Source organism: Pseudoliparis swirei, chromosome 4 (genome assembly GCF_029220125.1).
Source record: "Pseudoliparis swirei isolate HS2019 ecotype Mariana Trench chromosome 4, NWPU_hadal_v1, whole genome shotgun sequence".
NCBI lineage: Eukaryota > Metazoa > Chordata > Actinopteri > Perciformes > Liparidae > Pseudoliparis > Pseudoliparis swirei.
In genome coordinates this window covers 34,516,047-34,536,589 of record NC_079391.1, presented here as the reverse complement: position 1 = coordinate 34,536,589, position 20,543 = coordinate 34,516,047, and the positions used below count along the sequence as shown (strand labels likewise).

General features: G+C 47.7%; 1 protein-coding gene across 1 annotated transcript in view; it reads left to right on the top strand.

The window, feature by feature from the left end:
* The window catches only part of plekhg4 (pleckstrin homology domain containing, family G (with RhoGef domain) member 4), a 61,402-nt gene that overhangs the window by 30,816 nt on the left and 10,043 nt on the right, over window positions 1-20,543 (top strand). The window contains exons 13-21 of the mRNA XM_056413706.1: window positions 4,903-5,663; window positions 5,736-5,985; window positions 12,815-12,904; window positions 14,888-15,130; window positions 16,079-16,249; window positions 16,313-16,493; window positions 16,607-16,720; window positions 17,045-17,186; window positions 17,253-17,353. Of these exons, the coding sequence (XP_056269681.1) occupies window positions 4,903-5,663; window positions 5,736-5,985; window positions 12,815-12,904; window positions 14,888-15,130; window positions 16,079-16,249; window positions 16,313-16,493; window positions 16,607-16,720; window positions 17,045-17,186; window positions 17,253-17,353 (2,053 nt within the window). The remainder of the gene's footprint in view (window positions 1-4,902; window positions 5,664-5,735; window positions 5,986-12,814; window positions 12,905-14,887; window positions 15,131-16,078; window positions 16,250-16,312; window positions 16,494-16,606; window positions 16,721-17,044; window positions 17,187-17,252; window positions 17,354-20,543) is intronic.

Here is a 20,543-nt window from a genome sequence, read left to right as displayed (position 1 = left end):
TAACAACATGTACAGTATTCTAACTAGCCAACAACATGCTAACAACATGCTAACAACATGTACAGCATTCTAACTAGCCAACAACATGCTAACAACATGTACAGCATTCTAACTAGCCAACAACATGCTAACAACATGTATAGCATTCTAACTAGCCAACAACATGCTAATAACATGTACAGCATTCTAACTAGCCAACAACATGCTAACAACATGTACAGCATTCTAACTAGCCAACAACATGCTAACAACATGTACAGCATTCCAATTTCAGTCCGGGAGGCAGACACAGTCACCTCGTTTAAGAGTAGACTTAAGACCTTCCTCTTTGACAGAGCTTATAGTTAGGGCTGAATCAGGTTCACCTGGTCCAGCCCCTTGATATGCTGCTATAGGCTTATAGCTGCCGGGGGACGTTTAGGATGCACTGAGTACCTATCTCCTCTTTTTTCTCTCCTTAAGGATGAATTTTCATCTCTCAATCACACGTTACTAACTCTGCTTTCTCCCCGAAGTCCTTTTGACTTTACGTCTCATGGGGTCATCGGACCCTATGAGACGCATAGATCCCATCTGCCTGATGGATCGTCTGGGTCGTGGAATTCCTGCTCATGACTACGCCACTGTCCTGTTGAGACTCACCACTCCTCCTCCCCACCGCCATCTGCCTGATGGATCGTGGAGTCTCCATCGTGGAATATGCCTACTATGAACTATTCATACACTCTGTCATATTCATTGAATGTATTTAAACTCTAAATCTGTCCTTCTGTACACATTACATCTATTGCATCTGTCCATCCTGGAGAGGGATCCTCCTCTGTTGCTCTCCTCCAGGTTTCTTCCCTTTTTTTCCCCCTGAAGGGTTATTTGGGAGTTTTTCCTGGTCCGATGTGAGGTTTTGGGGCAGGGATGTCTATGTGTACAGATTGTAAAGCACTCCGAGACAAATTTGTAATTTGTGAAATTGGGCTATACAAATAAACTGAATTGAATTGAATTGAATAGAGAGCTTATAGTACCATGTTACCCCACTAGAGAGCTTGTAGTACCATATTACCCCACTAGAGAGCTTGTAGTACCATGTTACCCCACTAGAGGGCTTGTAGTACCATGTTACCCCACTAGAGAGCGTGTAGTACCATGTTACCCCACTAGAGAGCTTGTAGTACCATGTTACCCCACTAGAGAGCTTGTAGTACCATGTTACTCCACTAGAGAGCTTGTAGTACCATGTTACCCCACTAGAGAGCTTGTAGTACCATGTTACCCCACTAGAGAGCTTGTTACCCCACTAGAGAGCTTTACCATGTTACCCACTAGAGAGCTTGTAGTACCATGTTACCCCACTAGAGAGCTTGTAGTACCATATTACCCACTAGAGAGCTTGTAGTACCATGTTACCCCACTAGAGAGCTTGTAGTAAATTATTACCCCACTAGAGAGCTACGCTCACTAAATGCGGACTACTTGTAGTTCCTAGAGTCTTAAAAAGTAGAATGAGCCAGAGCCTTAGTTATCAAGCTCCTCTTTATGGAACCAGCTTCCAATTTCAGTCCGGGAGGCAGACACAGTCACCTCGTTTAAGAGTAGACTTAAGAGCTTCTCTTTGACAGAGCTTATAGTTAGGGCTGAATCAGGTTCACCTGGTCCAGCCCTTGATATGCTGCTATAGGCTTATAGCTGCCGGGGACGTTTAGGATGCACTGAGTACCTATCTCCTCTTTTTCTCTCCTTAAGGATGAATTTTCATCTCTCAATCACACGTTACTAACTCTGCTTTCTCCCGAAGTCCTTTTGACTTTACGCCTCATGGGGTCATCGGACCCTATGAGACGGCATAGATCCCATCTGCCTGATGGATGCCTGGGTCGTGGAATTCCTGCTCATGACTACGCCACTGTCCTGTTGAGACTCCGCCCACTCCTCCTCCCCACCGCCATCTGCCTGATGGATCGTGGAGGTCTCCATCGTGGAATATGCCTACTATGAACTATTCATACACTCTGTCATATTCATTGAATGTATTTTAACTCTAAATCTGTCCTTCTGTACACATTACATCTATTGCATCTGTCCATCCTAGGAGAGGATCCTCCTCTGTTGCTCTCCTCCAGGTTTCTTCCTTTTTCCCCTGAAGGGTTATTTGGGAGTTTTTCCTGGTCCGATGTGAGGTTTTGGGGCAGGGATGTCTATGTGTACAGATTGTAAAGCACTCCGAGACAAATTTGTAATTTGTGAAATTGGGCTATACAAATAAACTGAATTGAATTGAATTAACTAGCCAACAACATGCTAACAACATGTACAACATTCTAACTAGCCAACAACATGCCAACAACATGTACAGCATTCTAACTAGCCAACAACATGCTAACAACATGTACAGCATTCTAACTAGCCAACAACATGCTAACAACATGTACAGCATTCTAACTAGCCAACAACATGCTAACAACATGTACAGCATTCTAACTAGCCAACAACATGCTAACAACATGTACAGCATTCTAATTAGCCAACAACATGCTAACAACATGCTAACGACATGTACAGCATTCTAACTAGCCAACAACATGCTAACAACATGTACAGCATTCTAACTAGCCAACAACATGCTAACAACATGTACAGCATTCTAACTAGCCAACAACATGCTAACAACATGCTAACAACATGTACAGCATTCTAACTAGCCAACAACATGCTAACAACATGTACAGCATTCTAACTAGCCAACAACATGCTAACAACATGTACAGCATTCTAACTAGCCAACAACATGCTAACAACATGCTAACGACATGTACAGCATTCTAACTAGCCAACAACATGCTAACAACATGTACAGCATTCTAACTAGCCAACAACATGCTAACAACATGTACAGCATTCTAACTAGCCAACAACATGCTAACAACATGTACAGCATTCTAACTAGCCAACAACATGCTAACAACATGTACAGCATTCTAACTAGCCAACAACATGCTAACAACATGCTAACGACATGTACAGCATTCTAACTAGCCAACAACATGCTAACAACATGTACAGCATTCTAACTAGCCAACAACATGCTAACAACATGTACAGCATTCTAACTAGCCAACAACATGCTAACAACATGTACAGCATTCTAACTAGCCAACAACATGCTAACAACATGTACAGCATTCTAACTAGCCAACAACATGCTAACAACATGCTAATAACATGTACAGCATTCTAACTAGCCAACAACATGCTAACAACATGTACATCATTCTAACTAGCCAACAACATGCTAACAACATGCTAACAACATGAACAGCATTCTAACTAGCCAACAACATGCTAACAACATGTACAGCATTCTAACTAGCCAACAACATGCTAACAACATGTACAGCATTCTAACTAGCCAACAACATGCTAACAACATGTACAGCATTCTAACTAGCCAACAACATGCTAACAACATGTACAGCATTCTAACTAGCCAACAACATGCTAACAACATGTATAGCATTCTAACTAGCCAACAACATGCTAACAACATGCTAATAACATGTACAGCATTCTAACTAGCCAACAACATGCTAACAACATGTACAGCATTCTAACTAGCCAACAACATGCTAACAACATGTACAGCATTCTAACTAGCCAACAACATGCTAACAACATGTATAGCATTCTAACTAGCCAACAACATGCTAACAACATGCTAATAACATGTACAGCATTCTAACTAGCCAACAACATGCTAACGACATGTACAGCATTCTAACTAGCCAACAACATGCTAACAACATGCTAACAACATGTACAGCATTCTAACTAGCCAACAACATGCCAACAACATGCCAACAACATGCTAACAACATGTACAGCATTCTAACTAGCCAACAACATGCTAACAACATGTACAGCATTCTAACTAGCCAACAACATGCTAACAACATGTACAGCATTCTAACTAGCCAACAACATGCTAACATACTAGCCAACAACATGCTAACAACATGTACAGCATTCTAACTAGCCAACAACATGCTAACAACATGTACAGCATTCTAACTAGCCAACAACATGCTAACAACATGTACAGCATTCTAACTAGCCAACAACATGCTAACAACATGCTAACAACATGTACAGCATTCTAACTAGCCAACAACATGCTAACAACATGTACAGCATTCTAACTAGCCAACAACATGCTAACAACATGCTAACGACATACAGCATTCTAACTAGCCAACAACATGCTAACAACATGTACAGCATTCTAACTAGCCAACAACATGCTAACAACATGCTAACAACATGTACAGCATTCTAACTAGCCAACAACATGCTAACAACATGTACAGCATTCTAACTAACCAACAACATGCTAACAACATGTACAGCATTCTAACTAGCCAACAACATGCTAACAACATGCTAACGACATGTACAGCATTCTAACTAACCAACAACATGCTAACAACATGTACAGCATTCTAACTAGCCAACAACATGCTAACAACATGCTAACAACATGTACAGCATTCTAACTAGCCAACAACATGCTAACAACATGTACAGCATTCTAACTAACCAACAACATGCTAACAACATGTACAGCATTCTAACTAGCCAACAACATGCTAACAACATGCTAACGACATGTACAGCATTCTAACTAACCAACAACATGCTAACAACATGCTAACAACATGCTGACAAAGTGGATATTTGTTAAATAAATATGAGACTCTGCTTAGTTAATATAGATGTGGCTCATATTGACTCATATAACACATAATAATAATGATGATATTAATAATGATGATACTGATGATGATGATAATGATGATACTGATGATGATAATAATGATGATGATGATGATGATAATGTAACACGGCCCTCAGGCCGGCGGCTGGGCGTTGGAGGGGATGCGTCAGCTGGCTGCCGTCAGCATGGAGGACTGCACGCTGCCCGACAAATGCCGGTCTGTGATTGGCCGCCTGGAGGATTACCGCCGGCGGCACCCGCTGATCCCAGACCAGCGCTTCCAGGAGGCGAAGGCGGCGGCGGGCGAGCTGCGGGGGGGGCGGGGCCTCCGCGAGTGGAGCTCCGCCTGGGCCGAGTGTCAGGAGACCAGGGAGGCGTTCGACAAGAAGATGGAGGCTGCGCTCCGGACGCGGGACTCCGCCCACAGCAGGAGCTCCGCCTCCTCTAGGAGAACGCTGTCAGGACTCTGGGGGCTCCGTGAGACCTCCTGCCCCCTAGAGGAGGACAGCACCTCCTCCTCCCCCGCCCCTCTCCTCCAGCGTCTGTTACACAGCGCCTCCGTGGAGGAAGCGCACCGCGAGGAGATCTGCTCCTCCAGTCCCAGCCTCCTCCACTCCTCCTCCTCCTCCGGCAGGCGGCAGCCGCTCAGGAAGACCCAGAGCTTCGACGGCCCCCACGAGGCGCCCCGGTTCATGGAGCCGGTCCGCAGAGGGAACACCGGCGTGCTGATCCGCGGCCTGGAGGTCGGCAGCTCGGAGGGGGCGCCGGGCCCCAGGACGGCTGCTCACGGCTGGGCAGCGGCAGGGCCACGCAGCCCCGAGAGCACCTGGACCACCGGGGCCCCCGGGACCATCGGGACCCCCGGCGGCCCGCCAACAGACCCCCGGGCCAGAGGGAGGTGGGTGATGGTCTTTGTCTCCTCCAGTCCCTCCGGGCATCGGGTATTATGGGATGTGTGGTGTCTCCGCAGTAAGCTGCGCCACCTGGTGGAGGAGATGGTGACCACGGAGCGGCAGTACGTGCGCTCGCTGCGCTACGCCCTCCAGCACTACTCCCCCGAGATGGAGCGGCCCGACCTGCCCCAGGGCCTCCGGGGGAACCGCTCCGTGGTCTTCGGGAACCTGGAGAAGCTTCTGGACTTCCACACGCAGTTCTTCCTCCGGGAGCTGGAGGCCTGCTGGAGGCACCCGCTGAGGGTCCCCCACTGCTTCCTGAGACACGTGAGAGAGAGAGAGATTGATTGATTGTCTAGGTGTCTTTATTTTCCATTCATTTCAGGTTACAGTTATACTGTTCATCAAAAAATTACAAAACTAAATAATGCAAATACAAATAAACAAACATCAACAAGAAAACATTAGTAAGGAACAACAACTCATAAGTTCAAAACCAGAGCGTCTCCTCTGACTGAACACAGGACGTCCTTTAGCGCCCAAAATGTCACAAACAGTTCTGTTTTATTTGTTAGTTTGTAAAAACCAAACTCCCCCCTGAGCCGAGCGGTCAGGAGCCCCGTCAGCATCAGACTTGCGTCTTCTGACCCTGAACCTCTGACGCGGTTTTTCCTGGATTTCCAAATTGCCAGTTTGGCCAGTCCTGAGAGGAAATTGATTAGTGTGTGCACATTTTTGTGTTTTTGGGAATAGTTCGGACCATAAATAAAAAGGCGAAAAGAGAAAAGTTCCCCTAAGCCCTGATACCATGCCTGCAGGCGACTGAAAAGTCTGACCAGTCTGGAGCACTCCACAAACAAGTGGTGGATCGTTTCTGTCTGAGAGCAGAAAGGACAGCCGCCTCCTGAGCCCGGATCCAGGTGCACCAGATACCGGTTCGTAGCTATGGCCCCATGTACAATCCTCCACTGGAGGTCTCCTGTCCTTTATCTACAGGGGTTTGTACAGGGACCGCCAACTGCCCCCGGGAGGATCCTGCCAAAAAACCTGTCCACTTCGACACCCTCACACCCTCCAGAGAACGCAGGTTAGAAACCTTCACAGAGATCTGGTACACTGCTTTCCTCCCAGAGACTCAAACTCCCCAACTGGGGTGTCTTCAGGGACAGCAGGATGTCCTCCTCCTCCTTCCACTGTCCAACCAGGACAGACCACCAGAGGTGGGAAGACATACTCACACTCATCATCCCATTGGTTGAATATAGTGGGGTCCTCAACAAATGCTCTAAGGGCTTCTGGTAGAAGCACAGACCTCCTCCACCAGCCTGAGCAGCAGCCTGCTGGACCGGATTCTGCTGAGCTCCGCAAGCTGAGGGATGGAGGTCTTCATGAGATGACCCAGCTTCACACAGCCGGCCTCTCTCAGTCTAGATCTCAGGCTGACCGACGTCAGGGCTTGGGATGAGATGTAGCTGCTCCCAAACAGTGGCTCCTCAAAGAGCCACATCCCTGGTGTCATCACAGCTCTCCTGTGGACTGTAAAAACCTGCCATGCCTGTAAGACAGACTGGTAGAACGGGGTCAGGCCAGTTAAATCCACTGACTGGGGCTGAAGCAGGAACAGGTGTTTATCATACCCTAACCGTCCAGCCTTTCTCAGCAGCACACAGGCAGCATCGGTCCATGGCAGGCCAGAGCTGTACAGTAGCCTCTGAGCCGTCTGCAATGTCCACAAGGCCCTGTCCTCCTCCCTGGACCGGCAGGTACAGCACCGCAGCTCTCAGCCAGTGAAGTCCGGACCAGAAGAAATCCACAACTGCCTTTTGGATCCTTTGGATCAGGGCCTGTGGTGGAGGAAGAACTACAAATCGGTGCCAAAGGGTCGAGGCAACCAAGTTATTTACGATTAGGACCCTCCCCCTGTACGAGAGCTGCGGTAGCAGCCATTTCCATTTCGACAGTCTAGTACAGACTCTCTCCATAGCACCCTCCCAGTTCTGTGTTTGAAACTCCTCTGTTCCCAAAAAAACACCTAAAACCTTCAAGCCCTGCCTTCCCCATCTGAGGTTGCCTGGTAGCTTTGGTGTTTCCTTGCCTACCCACTGCCCAACCTGCAAAGCTTCGCTCTTCCCCCAGTTTACCTTTGCTGAAGATGCCCTCTCAAACAAAACTAAACTGCTCCCCAGAACATCGACATCCCTCTGGTCTTTGACGAGCACATTAACATCGTCAGCGATGCTGACACCACGAGCGAGGGCCGATGAGGTAGCCCCGGTAACAAGAGGCCTGACAGACGGGATCTCAGTCTGTTCAGAAGAGGTTCAATGGCAATAGCATAGAGCTGTCCAGAGATAGGACATCCCTGTCTAATACCTCTCTGGACCTGAACTGGACAGCTCAGCGCACCCCCCACCTTCACCAGGCACCAAGCCTCCCTGGACATTAAACCCAAAAGTGACACAAACCCTTCACCAAAACCAAAAGCCCTTAAAGTGGAAAAAAGGGAACTATGATCAACACGATCAAAGGCCTTTTCTTGATCTAAGGATATTACACCCACATCAATATCATACAGTTTACAAACACTTAATAAGTCATGAGAAAAATATTGTCCATGATGGATCTGTCCGGTACGCAGTAAGACTGGTCCCTCTGGATTATAGTCTGTAGAAAGTTTTTCAGACGGTTGGCGAGCACCTTGGAAAGAAGTTTATAGTCTGTGCATAACAGCGCCACCGGTCTCCAGTTCTTCAACAGGGACAAGTCCCTTTCTTTGGTAGCAGTGACAGCACTGCATGTCGACATGTTGTGGGTAACAGGCCTGTCTGTGAACACTCCTGCAGCACCTCCCACAGGTCGGCTCCCAAACACTTCCAGAAGTGCTTGTAGAAGTCTGCCGGCAGCCCGTCCAGCAGGAGCTCTCCCAGCAGCCATCTGACCCACAGCAGCGGTCAGCTCCTCCAGGGAGATGCTGGCATCGAGGGCAGCTCTCTCCTCGGGGCCCAGCTGAGGAAGGTCCTGAAGCAGCTCGTCAACGCTCTCTTTGTGGCTGTCCTCCTTCTTGAAGAGGGCGCTGTAGAAACTTACTGCTGTCTCATCTCAACCGGGTCAGTCGTCATCTCACCATCAGGGAGGCGGAGAGAAACCATTTGTTTGGTCCGAGAGACGGACTTCTCCAGATTGAAGAAGTAGGAAGTAGGAGCATCCATGTCCCTCACACTGGTGAACCTCGACCTGACCGAGGCTCCCTTAGCTCGTTCACGTAGAAATGAACCTAGTTGTTGTTTCTTCTGCTGAAGCCGGTGTGTGTCTGTCCTGGTGTGAGTGAGGAGACTGTGCTCCAAATCCCTGATCTCATTTCCTAGCTCCTCAATGAGCCTTTTGACTTTCCCTGTAGAGTGACGAGTGTATTGTTGAACAAAGACACGTATATGCACCTTCCCTACATCCCACCACTGACTCAGGGACTCAAAGTCACCCTTCCTTCCTCTCCAGATCTCCCAGAAAACCTCAAACTTTTGACAGAAAACGCTGTCCTGAAGCACCTGAATGTTAAAATGCCAGTAAGAGCTACCTTGGTGGTTGGTGCGGTGTGCACATCTACAGTGACCAAGTGATGGTCGGTGAAGCCTACTGGGTAAATGTGACTGGACAGTAACCGGTTTCTAAACCTCGTCGAGATGTAAACCCTGTCCAGCCTGGCTGCCCTGATGGTTCCATCCAACACCTTCACCCACGTGTACTGCCTGGCCTTGGGGTGTTTGACCCTCCAGACGTCCACTACACCTGACTCTGCAATCACCTGTGACAAGGTGTTAGATGACTGGAGGTTCCTCTCCTGTCCACTAGAGGATCTATGGTACAGTTCCAGTCCCCCCCCATCACTACACACTGGTTCTGGTCACACTGCTGCAGGACATCTCTCAGCTGGTGGAAGACGTCCGTCCTGTGCGAGCCCTGGTTTGGAGCATACATGTTAATAAATACAAAAGGAACGCTCTGTATGGTGGCTCTGACCACCAGAGCTCTTCCTTTCACCATCTCTGTGGAGGAGATGATGCTGACATCCAGCCCAGGTGTGAACAGAACGGCTACACCTGCAGACAGGTTGGTCCCATGAGACATACTGGCCCCTCCACCACAAGCCCCAGTCTGTCTCATTATGTTGGTCACTATGTGTTTCCTGCAGGAAAACAATGTCAAGTCTTTTCTGTTTTATCATTTCTTCAGTGACCGCTCTTTTCTCTCGGCCCCTTCCACCGTTAATGTTCAAAGAACCAACCCTCACCTTGTGCATTGAAATATGAAGAGGAAACGTGATGTAGACAGTCAACAGTAACAGAAAACTCAAGTGCAGCACATTCATGACCGCTTCACTTAGTTCTCCTCTTTTTGGAGCCTTTCTTCTGCTTCAACTGCTTCCTGATAGCAGTCATGTATTTTTTAAGACGGTAGCGCTTCTTCTCGTCTAACGTCTCCACACCAACCTCCTTCTGTATGGACAAAACACTTTTCATAAATTTGCTTGCATCTGGAAAATGCTCTAGAACATCGACAGATTGCCCAAAGTTCTCATCCAGAAAGCTATTTATGTCCTCAAGCTTGTAGAGATCTCCATCGTAAGCCTGGGACCCGGTGGCAGAGGCAGAGGCAGAGGCAGAGTCAGAGTCTGTCTCATCCTCCATCTCCTCCTCCGCATCACAGGCCTCCCCACTCTCCTCCATCTCCTCCTCCACATCACAGGCCTCTCCTCTCTCCTCCACCTCCTCCTCCACATCACAGGCCTCTCCTCTCTCCTCCACCTCCTCCTCCACCACACAGGCCTCTCCTCTCTCCTCCACCTCCTCCTCCACCACACAGGCCTCTCCTCTCTCCTCCATCTCCTCCACCACACAGGCCTCTCCTCTCTCCTCCACCTCCTCCTCCACATCACAGGCCTCTCCTCTCCTCCACCTCCTCCTCCACCACACAGGCCTCTCCTCTCTCCTCCACCTCCTCCTCCACCACAGGCCTCTCTCTCCTCCACCTCCTCCTCCCCCCCACAGGCCTCTCCTCTCCTCCATCTCCTCCTCCACCACAGGCCTCTCCTCTCTCCACCTCCTCCTCCACCACACAGGCCTCCTCTCTCCTCCACCTCCTCCTCCACCACAGGCCTCTCCTCTCTCCCTCCTCCTCCACCACAGGCCTCTCCTCTCTCCTCCACCTCCTCCTCCACCACACAGGCCTCTCCTCTCCTCCTCCTCCACACAGGCCTCCTCTCCTCCATCCTCCTCCACCACAGGCCTCTCCTCTCCTCCATCTCCTCCTCCACCACACAGGCCTCTCCCTCTCCTCCTCCAGCCTTGCTGTGCTCTGCCCTGCCTGCTTTTGCTTCCTCCTCTTCTCCTCTCAGTGCCTCTTTTTCCTTGTCCCCTTCCTCCTCCACACTTCCTCTCCTCCTGTTTTCCTCCAGTATCCTGAACAGCTGAAATCTCCTCACATATTATTTAATATTTCCTTCAGCTGAATCAACTCTGTTCCCCGTGTGTGACTGCGCTCTGCCCCTCCTCAGTGCCCTCCCACTGGGCGGAGCCTCCGCGCCCACTTTCTCCGCCCGCCTCGCGGCAGCCCAGCGCGCCCTCCCGTGGCTTGCTAATTTTTCATCTACCCCCTTGAGGACAGCTCGCGATGCTTTGCCCCCCTCTCCCCACACCTAAAACAAAATGCTACAATCATAGCATCCGCCCTCATCCCGCCGCTTTGCCTCCGGGCGTCACAGGACAGCTCTTTACCTCTTTGCCAGTGCTACACAAAATGTAAATATCATCACCATGGCTAGCATACAGCATGTAGTGCTGAGCATGTAGTGCTTCAGCCTCTGATTGAAGGAGATCTCCAGCGTCTGAGACAGGACAGTTCAGAAACAGAAACATTCACACCTGCCTCCGAAGGACTTTACGTGTTTCAGTTTGGGGTGTCTGCACCCCAGACCGATCGTTGAAGCCGCCGCCTTCGAAGAACTGCAGCTCGCGCTCCAACACGGAGTCGAGTATGAACGCGGGACCTCGGACACGGTGACCCGGGTGGTGGGCACCGCCAGCGGGACACCTGCAGGTACACGCCGCTCAGCGTGACGCCGCTGCATATCAGCGGACACACACCGCTCCTCCGTAAAAAACACCAGCAGCCCTCGGTTCAACCTGGAGGCGTCGGGGGTGTTCTCGTGTCCGACAACATCTCCCACCGCCAGGAGAACCTCCTCTACCCGGGTACTTGCGTCGGACTCGATCCGGACGCCAAGACCCGGAGACGGCGTCTCAGAGGACGCCATCTCACACCAGAAACACGGTTATCTCCACAAAACACCAATAAACCCCAAAATAAACCAACAATCAGACACTAGAAACACAACAACTCAATCACACAGTGAAATATGAAAGACAACATGTGAAAAGTTTGAGAAAGATTACCAAACATTTGCCCTCACCACGCTCTCGATCGTGAGCAGCTCCCTCCAGAGAGAGAGAGAGAGACAGAGACAGAGAGAGAGATTGATTGATTGATTGATTGATTGTCTAGGTGTCTTTATTTTCCATTCATTCAGGTTACAGTTATACTGTTCATCAAAAAATTACAAAACTAAATAATGCAAATACGAATAAACAAACATCAACAAGAAAACATTAGTAAGGAACAACACCTCATAAGTTCAGAAACAGAGCGTCTCCTCTAACTGAACACAGGACGTCCTTTAGCGCCAACATGTCACAAACAGTTCTGTTTTATTTGTTAGTTTGTAAAAACCAAACTCCCCCCTGAGCCGAGCGGTCAGGAGCCCCGTCAGCATCAGACTTGCGTCTTCTGACCCTGCACCTCTGACGCGGTTTTTCCTGGATTTCCAAATTGCCAGTTTGGCCAGTCCTGAGAGGAAATTGATTAGTGTGTGCACATTTTTGTTTTGAGAGAGAGAGAGAGAGAGAGACTCACTCATGTAGTTCTTGTTCAGTGGACTACATTTACCATCAGACTCTCATCTCATTTAATATTATGTTGTTCTTGGTACTAAAAGCTTCCTATAAAGTATTCATATTGTTGTTGTGATGTTATCGGATAGTGGACGTCCCCATGAAGGCGTATCTGACCTGGGTGAATGATGTTGTTGTTGTTGTGTCAACAGAAGGAGCAATTCGGTCTGTACGCTCTGTACAGCAAGAACAAACCAAAGTCTGACGCCCTGCTGGCCAACCACGGGAACTCCTTCTTCAGGGTGAGCTCTAACCTTCAGAGGGCAGCACCTCCACTTTACTGGCTCCTCAGGAACCCCTGAATGCACCACGAAGTCCACATAACGCAAGACACAATGACCTTTGACCTCTGACTCCCCGTGACCTCTGACTCACTGTAACCTCTGACTCCCTGTGACCTCTGACTCCCCGTGACCTCTGACTCACTGTGACCTCTGACTCCCTGTGACCTCTGACTCCCCGTGACCTCTGACTCACTGTGACCTCTGACTCCCTGTGACCTCTGACTCACTGTAACCTCTGACTCCCTGTGACCTCTGACTCCCCGTGACCTCTGACTCACTGTGACCTCTGACTCCCTGTGACCTCTGACTCACTGTAACCTCTGACTCACAGTGACCTCTGACTCACTGTAACCTCTGACTCCCCGTGACCTCTGACTCCCCGTGACCTCTGACTCCCTGTGACCTCTGACTCCCCGTGACCTCTGACTCCCCGTGACCTCTGACTCTCAGTGACCTCTGACTCACTGTGATCTCTGACTCACAGTGACCTCTGACTCACAGTGACCTCTGACTCACAGTGACCCCTGACTCACTGTGACCTCTGACTCCCCGTGACCTCTGACTCACTGTGACCTCTGACTCACAGTGACCCCTGACTCACAGTGACCCCTGACTCACCGTGACCTCTGACTCACAGTGACCTCTGACTCACAGTGACCTCTGACTCCCTGTGACCTCTGACTCCCCGTGACCTCTGACTCACCGTGACCTCTGACTCACTGTGACCTCTGACTCCCCGTGACCTCTGACTCCCCGTGACCTCTGACTCCCCGTAACCTCTGACTCCCCGTGACCTCTGACTCACTGTGACCTCTGACTCTGTGACCTCTGACTCACTGTAACCTCTGACTCCCCGTGACCTCTGACTCCCCGTGACCTCTGACTCACTGTAACCTCTGACTCACTGTAACCTCTGACTCACCGTGACCTCTGACTCCCCGTGACCTCTGACTCACTGTAACCTCTGACTCCCCGTGACCTCTGACTCCCTGTGACCTCTGACTCCCCGTGACCTCTGACTCCCTGTGACCTCTGACTCACTGTAACCTCTGACTCCCCGTGACCTCTGACTCCCCGTAACCTCTGACTCCCCGTGACCTCTGACACAGTGACCGCTGACTCCCCGTGACCTCTGACTCCCCGTGACCTCTGACTCCCCGTGACTCTGACTCACTGTGACCTCTGACTCCCCGTGACCTCTGACTCCCCGTGACCTCTAACTCACTGTAACCTCTGACTCCCCGTGACCTCTGACTCCCCGTGACCTCTGACTCCCCGTGACCTCTGACTCACTGTGACCTCTGACTCCCCGTGACCTCTGACTCACCGTGACCTCTGACTCACCGTGACCTCTGACTCCCCGTGACCTCTGACTCCCCGTGACCTCTGACTCCCCGTGACCTCTGACTCACTGTGACCTCTGACTCCCCGTGACCTCTGACTCTCAGTGACCTCTGACTCACTGTGACCTCTGACTCACAGTGACCTCTGACTCACAGTGACCTCTGACTCACAGTGACCTCTGACTCACTGTGACCTCTGACTCCCCGTGACCTCTGACTCTCAGTGACCTCTGACTCACTGTGACCTCTGACTCACTGTGACCTCTGACTCACAGTGACCTCTGACTCACAGTGACCTCTGACTCACTGTGACCTCTGACTCCCCGTGACCTCTGACTCACTGTGACCTCTGACTCACAGTGACCTCTGACTCACTGTGACCTCTGACTCACTGTGACCTCTGACTCACAGTGACCTCTGACTCACAGTGACCTCTGACTCACTGTGACCTCTGACTCCCCGTGACCTCTGACTCACTGTGACCTCTGACTCACAGTGACCCCTGACTCACTGTGACCTCTGACTCCCCGTGACCTCTGACTCCCCGTGACCTCTGACTCCCTGTGACCTCTGACTCACTGTGACCTTTGACCCCCAGAGGAAGCAGCTGGAGCTGGGTGATAAGATGGACCTGTCGTCCTACCTGTTGAAGCCGGTCCAGAGGATGAGTAAATACGCTCTGCTGCTCACTGACCTCATCAAGGAGGTGGGCGGGGCTCAGGAGGTGGGCGGGGCTCAGGAGGCGGAGCTTGCCGCTCTGCAGGACGCCACCAACATGGTCAAGTTCCAGCTTCGCCACGGCAACGACCTGCTGGCAATGGACGCCATCCGAGAGTGTGATGTAAGTTTGACCTTCCTCCTCTTCATCAATCAGTGAGACGTCTTCATTGTCTCTGGTCTTTATTGTCTCTGGTCTTCACTGTCTCTGGTCTTCATTGTCTGGTCTTTATTGTCTCTGGTCTTTATTGTCTCTGGTCTCCATTGTCTCTGGTCTTTATTGTCTCTGGTCTTCATTGTCTCTGGTCTTCATTGTCTCTGGTCTTTATTGTCTCTGGTCTTGATTGTCTCTGGTCTTTATTGTCTCTGGTCTCCATTGTCTCTGGTCTTTATTGTCTCTGGTCTCCATTGTCTCTGGTCTTTATTGTCTCTGGTCTTTATTGTCTCTGGTCTTCACTGTCTCTGGTCTTTATTGTCTCTGGTCTCCATTGTCTCTGGTCTTTATTGTCTCTGGTCTTTATTGTCTCTGGTCTTTATTGTCTCTGGTCTCCATTGTCTCTGGTCTTTATTGTCTCTGGTCTTCATTGTCTCTGGTCTTCATTGTCTCTGGTCTTCATTGTCTCTGGTCTTTATTGTCTCTGGTCTTCATTGTCTCTGGTCTTCATTGTCTCTGGTCTTTATTGTCTCTGGTCTTCACTGTCTCTGGTCTTTATTGTCTCTGGTCTTCATTGTCTGGTCTTTATTGTCTCTGGTCTTTATTGTCTCTGGTCTCCATTGTCTCTGGTCTTTATTGTCTCTGGTCTTCATTGTCTCTGGTCTTTATTGTCTCTGGTCTCCATTGTCTCTGGTCTTTATTGTCTCTGGTCTCCATTGTCTCTGGTCTTTATTGTCTCTGGTCTTCATTGTCTCTGGTCTTCATTGTCTCTGGTCTTTATTGTCTCTGGTCTCCATTGTCTCTGGTCTTTATTGTCTCTGGTCTTCATTGTCTCTGGTCTTCATTGTCTCTGGTCTTTATTGTCTCTGGTCTTCATTGTCTCTGGTCTCCACTGTCTCTGGTCTTCATGGTCTCCAGGTGAACCTGAAGGAGCAGGGTCAGCTGATCCGTCAGGATGAGTTCACTGTCTGGTCCGGCAGGAGGAAATGTCAGCGCCAGCTCTTCCTGTTTGAGGAGCTGGTCCTCTTCAGTAAACCCAGGAAGATGGAGGGGGGTCTGGACATCTTCATCTACAAGCACTCCTTCAAGGTGAGACCAGCAGACCCAGTCCACCTCCACAGACCCCCCTGAGACCTCTTCTGTGTCCTCCAGACAGCAGACGTGGGTCTGACAGAGTCCGCCGGGGACACCGGGCTGCGCTTTGAGATCTGGTTCAGAAGGAGGACCTCCAAGAACCAGACCTTCACCCTGCAGGCCGCCACGCTGGAGGTGAAGCACAGCTGGACCAGCGGCATCGCCCAGATCCTGTGGACCCAGGCCACCAGGAACAAAGGTAGACCAGGTCCTCCTCAGGGTCTCCTCACCTCCTGGCTCCTCATTATCTCCTTCTTCATCTCCTGACTCCTCCTCGTGGTCTCCTCACCTCCTGACCCCTCCTCCTCGTAGAGCTGCGTCTGAAGGAGATGGTGTCGATGGGCATGGGCAACAAGCCGTTCCTGGACATCAAGCCCAGTGACGCAGCCATCAGCGACCGAGCCGTCCACTACCTGAAGGGCAGAGGTGACGCTTTTCAAAATAAAAGCTTCAACAGTTTCATACGTATAATATGTATATTATATAGATTACATATATTCTGTATATTATATATTCTGTAGATTACGTATATTCTATATATTATAATGTATTGCGATGACGTAGATGCTAGCTACACTGAGCTGTGCCCGTCTGACCAACGTTAGTTTATCTAAAAAGGAACAGAGGAAGTCTGTTATTTATTATAAATATATATTATATTATAATGTTGAATTTAAATCCATCATTTGGAAAGTGTGAATCCTTCTCTATGGATTGTTGCGTAATCCTCGAATGCTTCTCGTGGTTCAGGGGCCAGAACGAGGGCCTCCATCGCCGTCTCGGTCTTCGACCACTCCACCCCTTTTAAAGGAGGAGGGGTGACCTCTGACCCCACAACATCAGGACCTTCTTCATTCAGCAGGCTGGGGCCGCTCAACCTGCACATGTACAGGTACGACACACACAGGTCCTGGTCTGGGTCAGAACCACCATCTTATAACCCTCTCTCCTCCTGCAGTCAGAACCTCACCTCCTCTCCTGCTGCTGAAGGCTCCTTCATCACCTCCTGCATCGAGGAAGACGAGCAGGAGCACGAGACCAGCAGCCAGCCCTCCATGAGTACGTAAACACACACAGGAGCTGTGCTGAGGAGATGCTCCTGAGACGGAGGCTTGTTGTGGAGGCTCAGCTGAGGTTCTCATGGCGGGAGAACATGTTTTAATAACCTGATAATAAAGTGATACAAAATGAGATTAACAGAGTGATAACAGGTGATAACAGAGTGATAACAGGTGATAACAGAGTGATAACAGGAGAGTGATAACAGGTGATGATAACAGTGATAACAGAGTGATAGTGATAACAGAGTGATAACAGGTGATAACAGGTGATAACAGAGTGATAAGAGTGATAACAGAGTGATAATACAGTGATAATAGAGTGATAACAGAGTGATAATAGAGTGATAACAGAGTGATAACAGTGATAACAGAGTGATAACAGAGTGATAACAGAGTGATAACAGAGTGATAGCAGAGTGATAACAGAGTGATAACAGAGTGATAACAGAGTGATAGCAGAGTAACAGAGTGATAACAGAGTGATAACAGAGTGATAACAGAGTGATACAGTGATAACAGAGTGATAACAGAGTGATAACAGAGTGATAACAGAGTGATAACAGAGTGATAACAGAGTGATAACAGAGTGATAACAGAGTGATAACAGAGTGATAACAGAGTGATAACAGAGTGATAACAGAGTGATAACAGTGATAACAGAGTGATAACAGAGTGATAACAGAGTGATAATAGAGTGATAACAGAGTGATAACAGAGTGATAACAGAGTGATAACAGAGTGATAACAGAGTGATAACAGAGTGATAACAGAGTGATAACAGAGTGATAACAGAGTGATAACAGAGTGATAACAGAGTGATAACAGAGTGATAACAGAGTGATAATAGAGTGATAACAGAGTGATAACAGAGTGATAATAGAGTGATAACAGAGTGATAACAGTGATAACAGAGTGATAACAGAGTGATAATAGAGTGATAACAGAGTGATAATAGAGTGATAACAGAGTGATAATAGAGTGATAACAGAGTGATAACAGAGTGATAAAGAGTGATAATAGAGTGATAACAGAGTGATAACAGAGTGATAACAGAGTGATAACAGAGTGATAACAGAGTGATAACAGAGTGATAATAGAGTGATAACAGAGTGATAACAGAGTGATAACAGGTGATAACAGAGTGATAACAGGTGATAAGAGAGTGATAGCAGAGTGATAACACAGTGATATCTAGGTCATAACAGAGTGATAACAGAGTGATAACAGAGTGATAACAGAGTGATAACAGAGTGATAACAGAGTGATAAGAGTGATAACAGAGTGATAATAGTGATAACAGAGTGATAATAGAGTGATAACAGAGTGATAACAGAGTGATAATAGAGTGATAACAGAGTGATAACAGAGTGATAACAGAGTGATAATAGAGTGATAACAGAGTGATAACAGAGTGATAACAGAGTGATAACAGAGTGATAACAGAGTGATAACAGAGTGATAACAGAGTGATAACAGAGTGATAACAGAGTGATAACAGAGTGATAACAGAGTGATAACAGAGTGATAACAGAGTGATAACAGAGTGATAACAGAGTGATAATAGAGTGATAACAGAGTGATAACAGAGTGATAACAGAGTGATAACAGAGTGATAACAGAGTGATAACAGAGTGATAACAGAGTGATAACAGAGTGATAGCAGAGTGATAACAGAGTGATAGAGTGATAACAGAGTGATAACAGAGTGATAACAGAGTGATAACAGAGTGATAACAGAGTGATAACAGAGTGATAACAGAGTGATAACAGAGTGATAACAGAGTGATAATAGAGTGATAACAGAGTGATAACAGAGTGATAACAGAGTGATAACAGAGTGATAACAGAGTGATAACAGAGTGATAACAGAGTGATAACAGAGTGATAATAGAGTGATAACAGAGTGATAACAGAGTGATAATAGAGTGATAACAGAGTGATAACAGAGTGATAATAGAGTGATAACAGAGTGATAATAGAGTGATAATAGAGTGATAACAGAGTGATAACAGAGTGATAACAGAGTGATAACAGAGTGATAACAGAGTGATAACAGAGTGATAACAGAGTGATAACAGAGTGATAACAGAGTGATAACAGAGTGATAATAGAGTGATAACAGAGTGATAACAGAGTGATAACAGAGTGATAACAGAGTGATAACAGAGTGATAACAGAGTGATAACAGAGTGATAACAGAGTGATAACAGAGTGATAACAGAGTGATAACAGAGTGATAACAGAGTGATAACAGAGTGATAACAGAGTGATAACAGAGTGATAACAGAGTGATAACAGAGTGATAACAGAGTGATAACAGAGTGATAACAGAGTGATAACAGAGTGATAACAGAGTGATAATAGAGTGATAACAGAGTGATAATAGAGTGATAACAGAGTGATAATAGAGTGATAACAGAGTGATAATAGAGTGATAACAGAGATAACAGTGATAACAGAGTGATAACAGAGTGATAACAGAGTGATAACAGAGTGATAACAGAGTGATAATAGAGTGATAACAGAGTGATAATAGAGTGATAACAGAGTGATAACAGAGTGATAACAGAGTGATAACAGAGATAACAGTGATAACAGAGTGATAACAGAGTGATAATAGAGTGATAACAGAGTGATAATAGAGTGATAACAGAGTGATAACAGAGTGATAACAGAGTGATAATAGAGTGATAACAGAGTGATAGCAGAGTGATAACAGAGTGATAACAGAGTGATAATAGAGTGATAACAGAGTGATAACAGAGTGATAATAGAGTGATAACAGTGATAACAGAGTGATAACAGAGTGATAATAGAGTGATAACAGAGTGATAACAGAGTGATAACAGAGTGATAACAGAGTGATAATAGAGTGATAACAGAGTGATAACAGAGTGATAACAGAGTGATAACAGAGTGATAACAGAGTGATAACAGAGTGATAACAGAGTGATAACAGAGTGATAACAGAGTGATAATAGAGTGATAACAGAGTGATAACAGAGTGATAACAGAGTGATAATAGAGTGATAACAGGTGAGTGATAACAGAGTGATAACAGAGTGATAACAGAGTGATAACAGAGTGATAATAGAGTGATAACAGAGTGATAACAGAGTGATAACAGAGTGATAACAGAGTGATAACAGAGTGATAACAGAGTGATAATAGAGTGATAACAGAGTGAT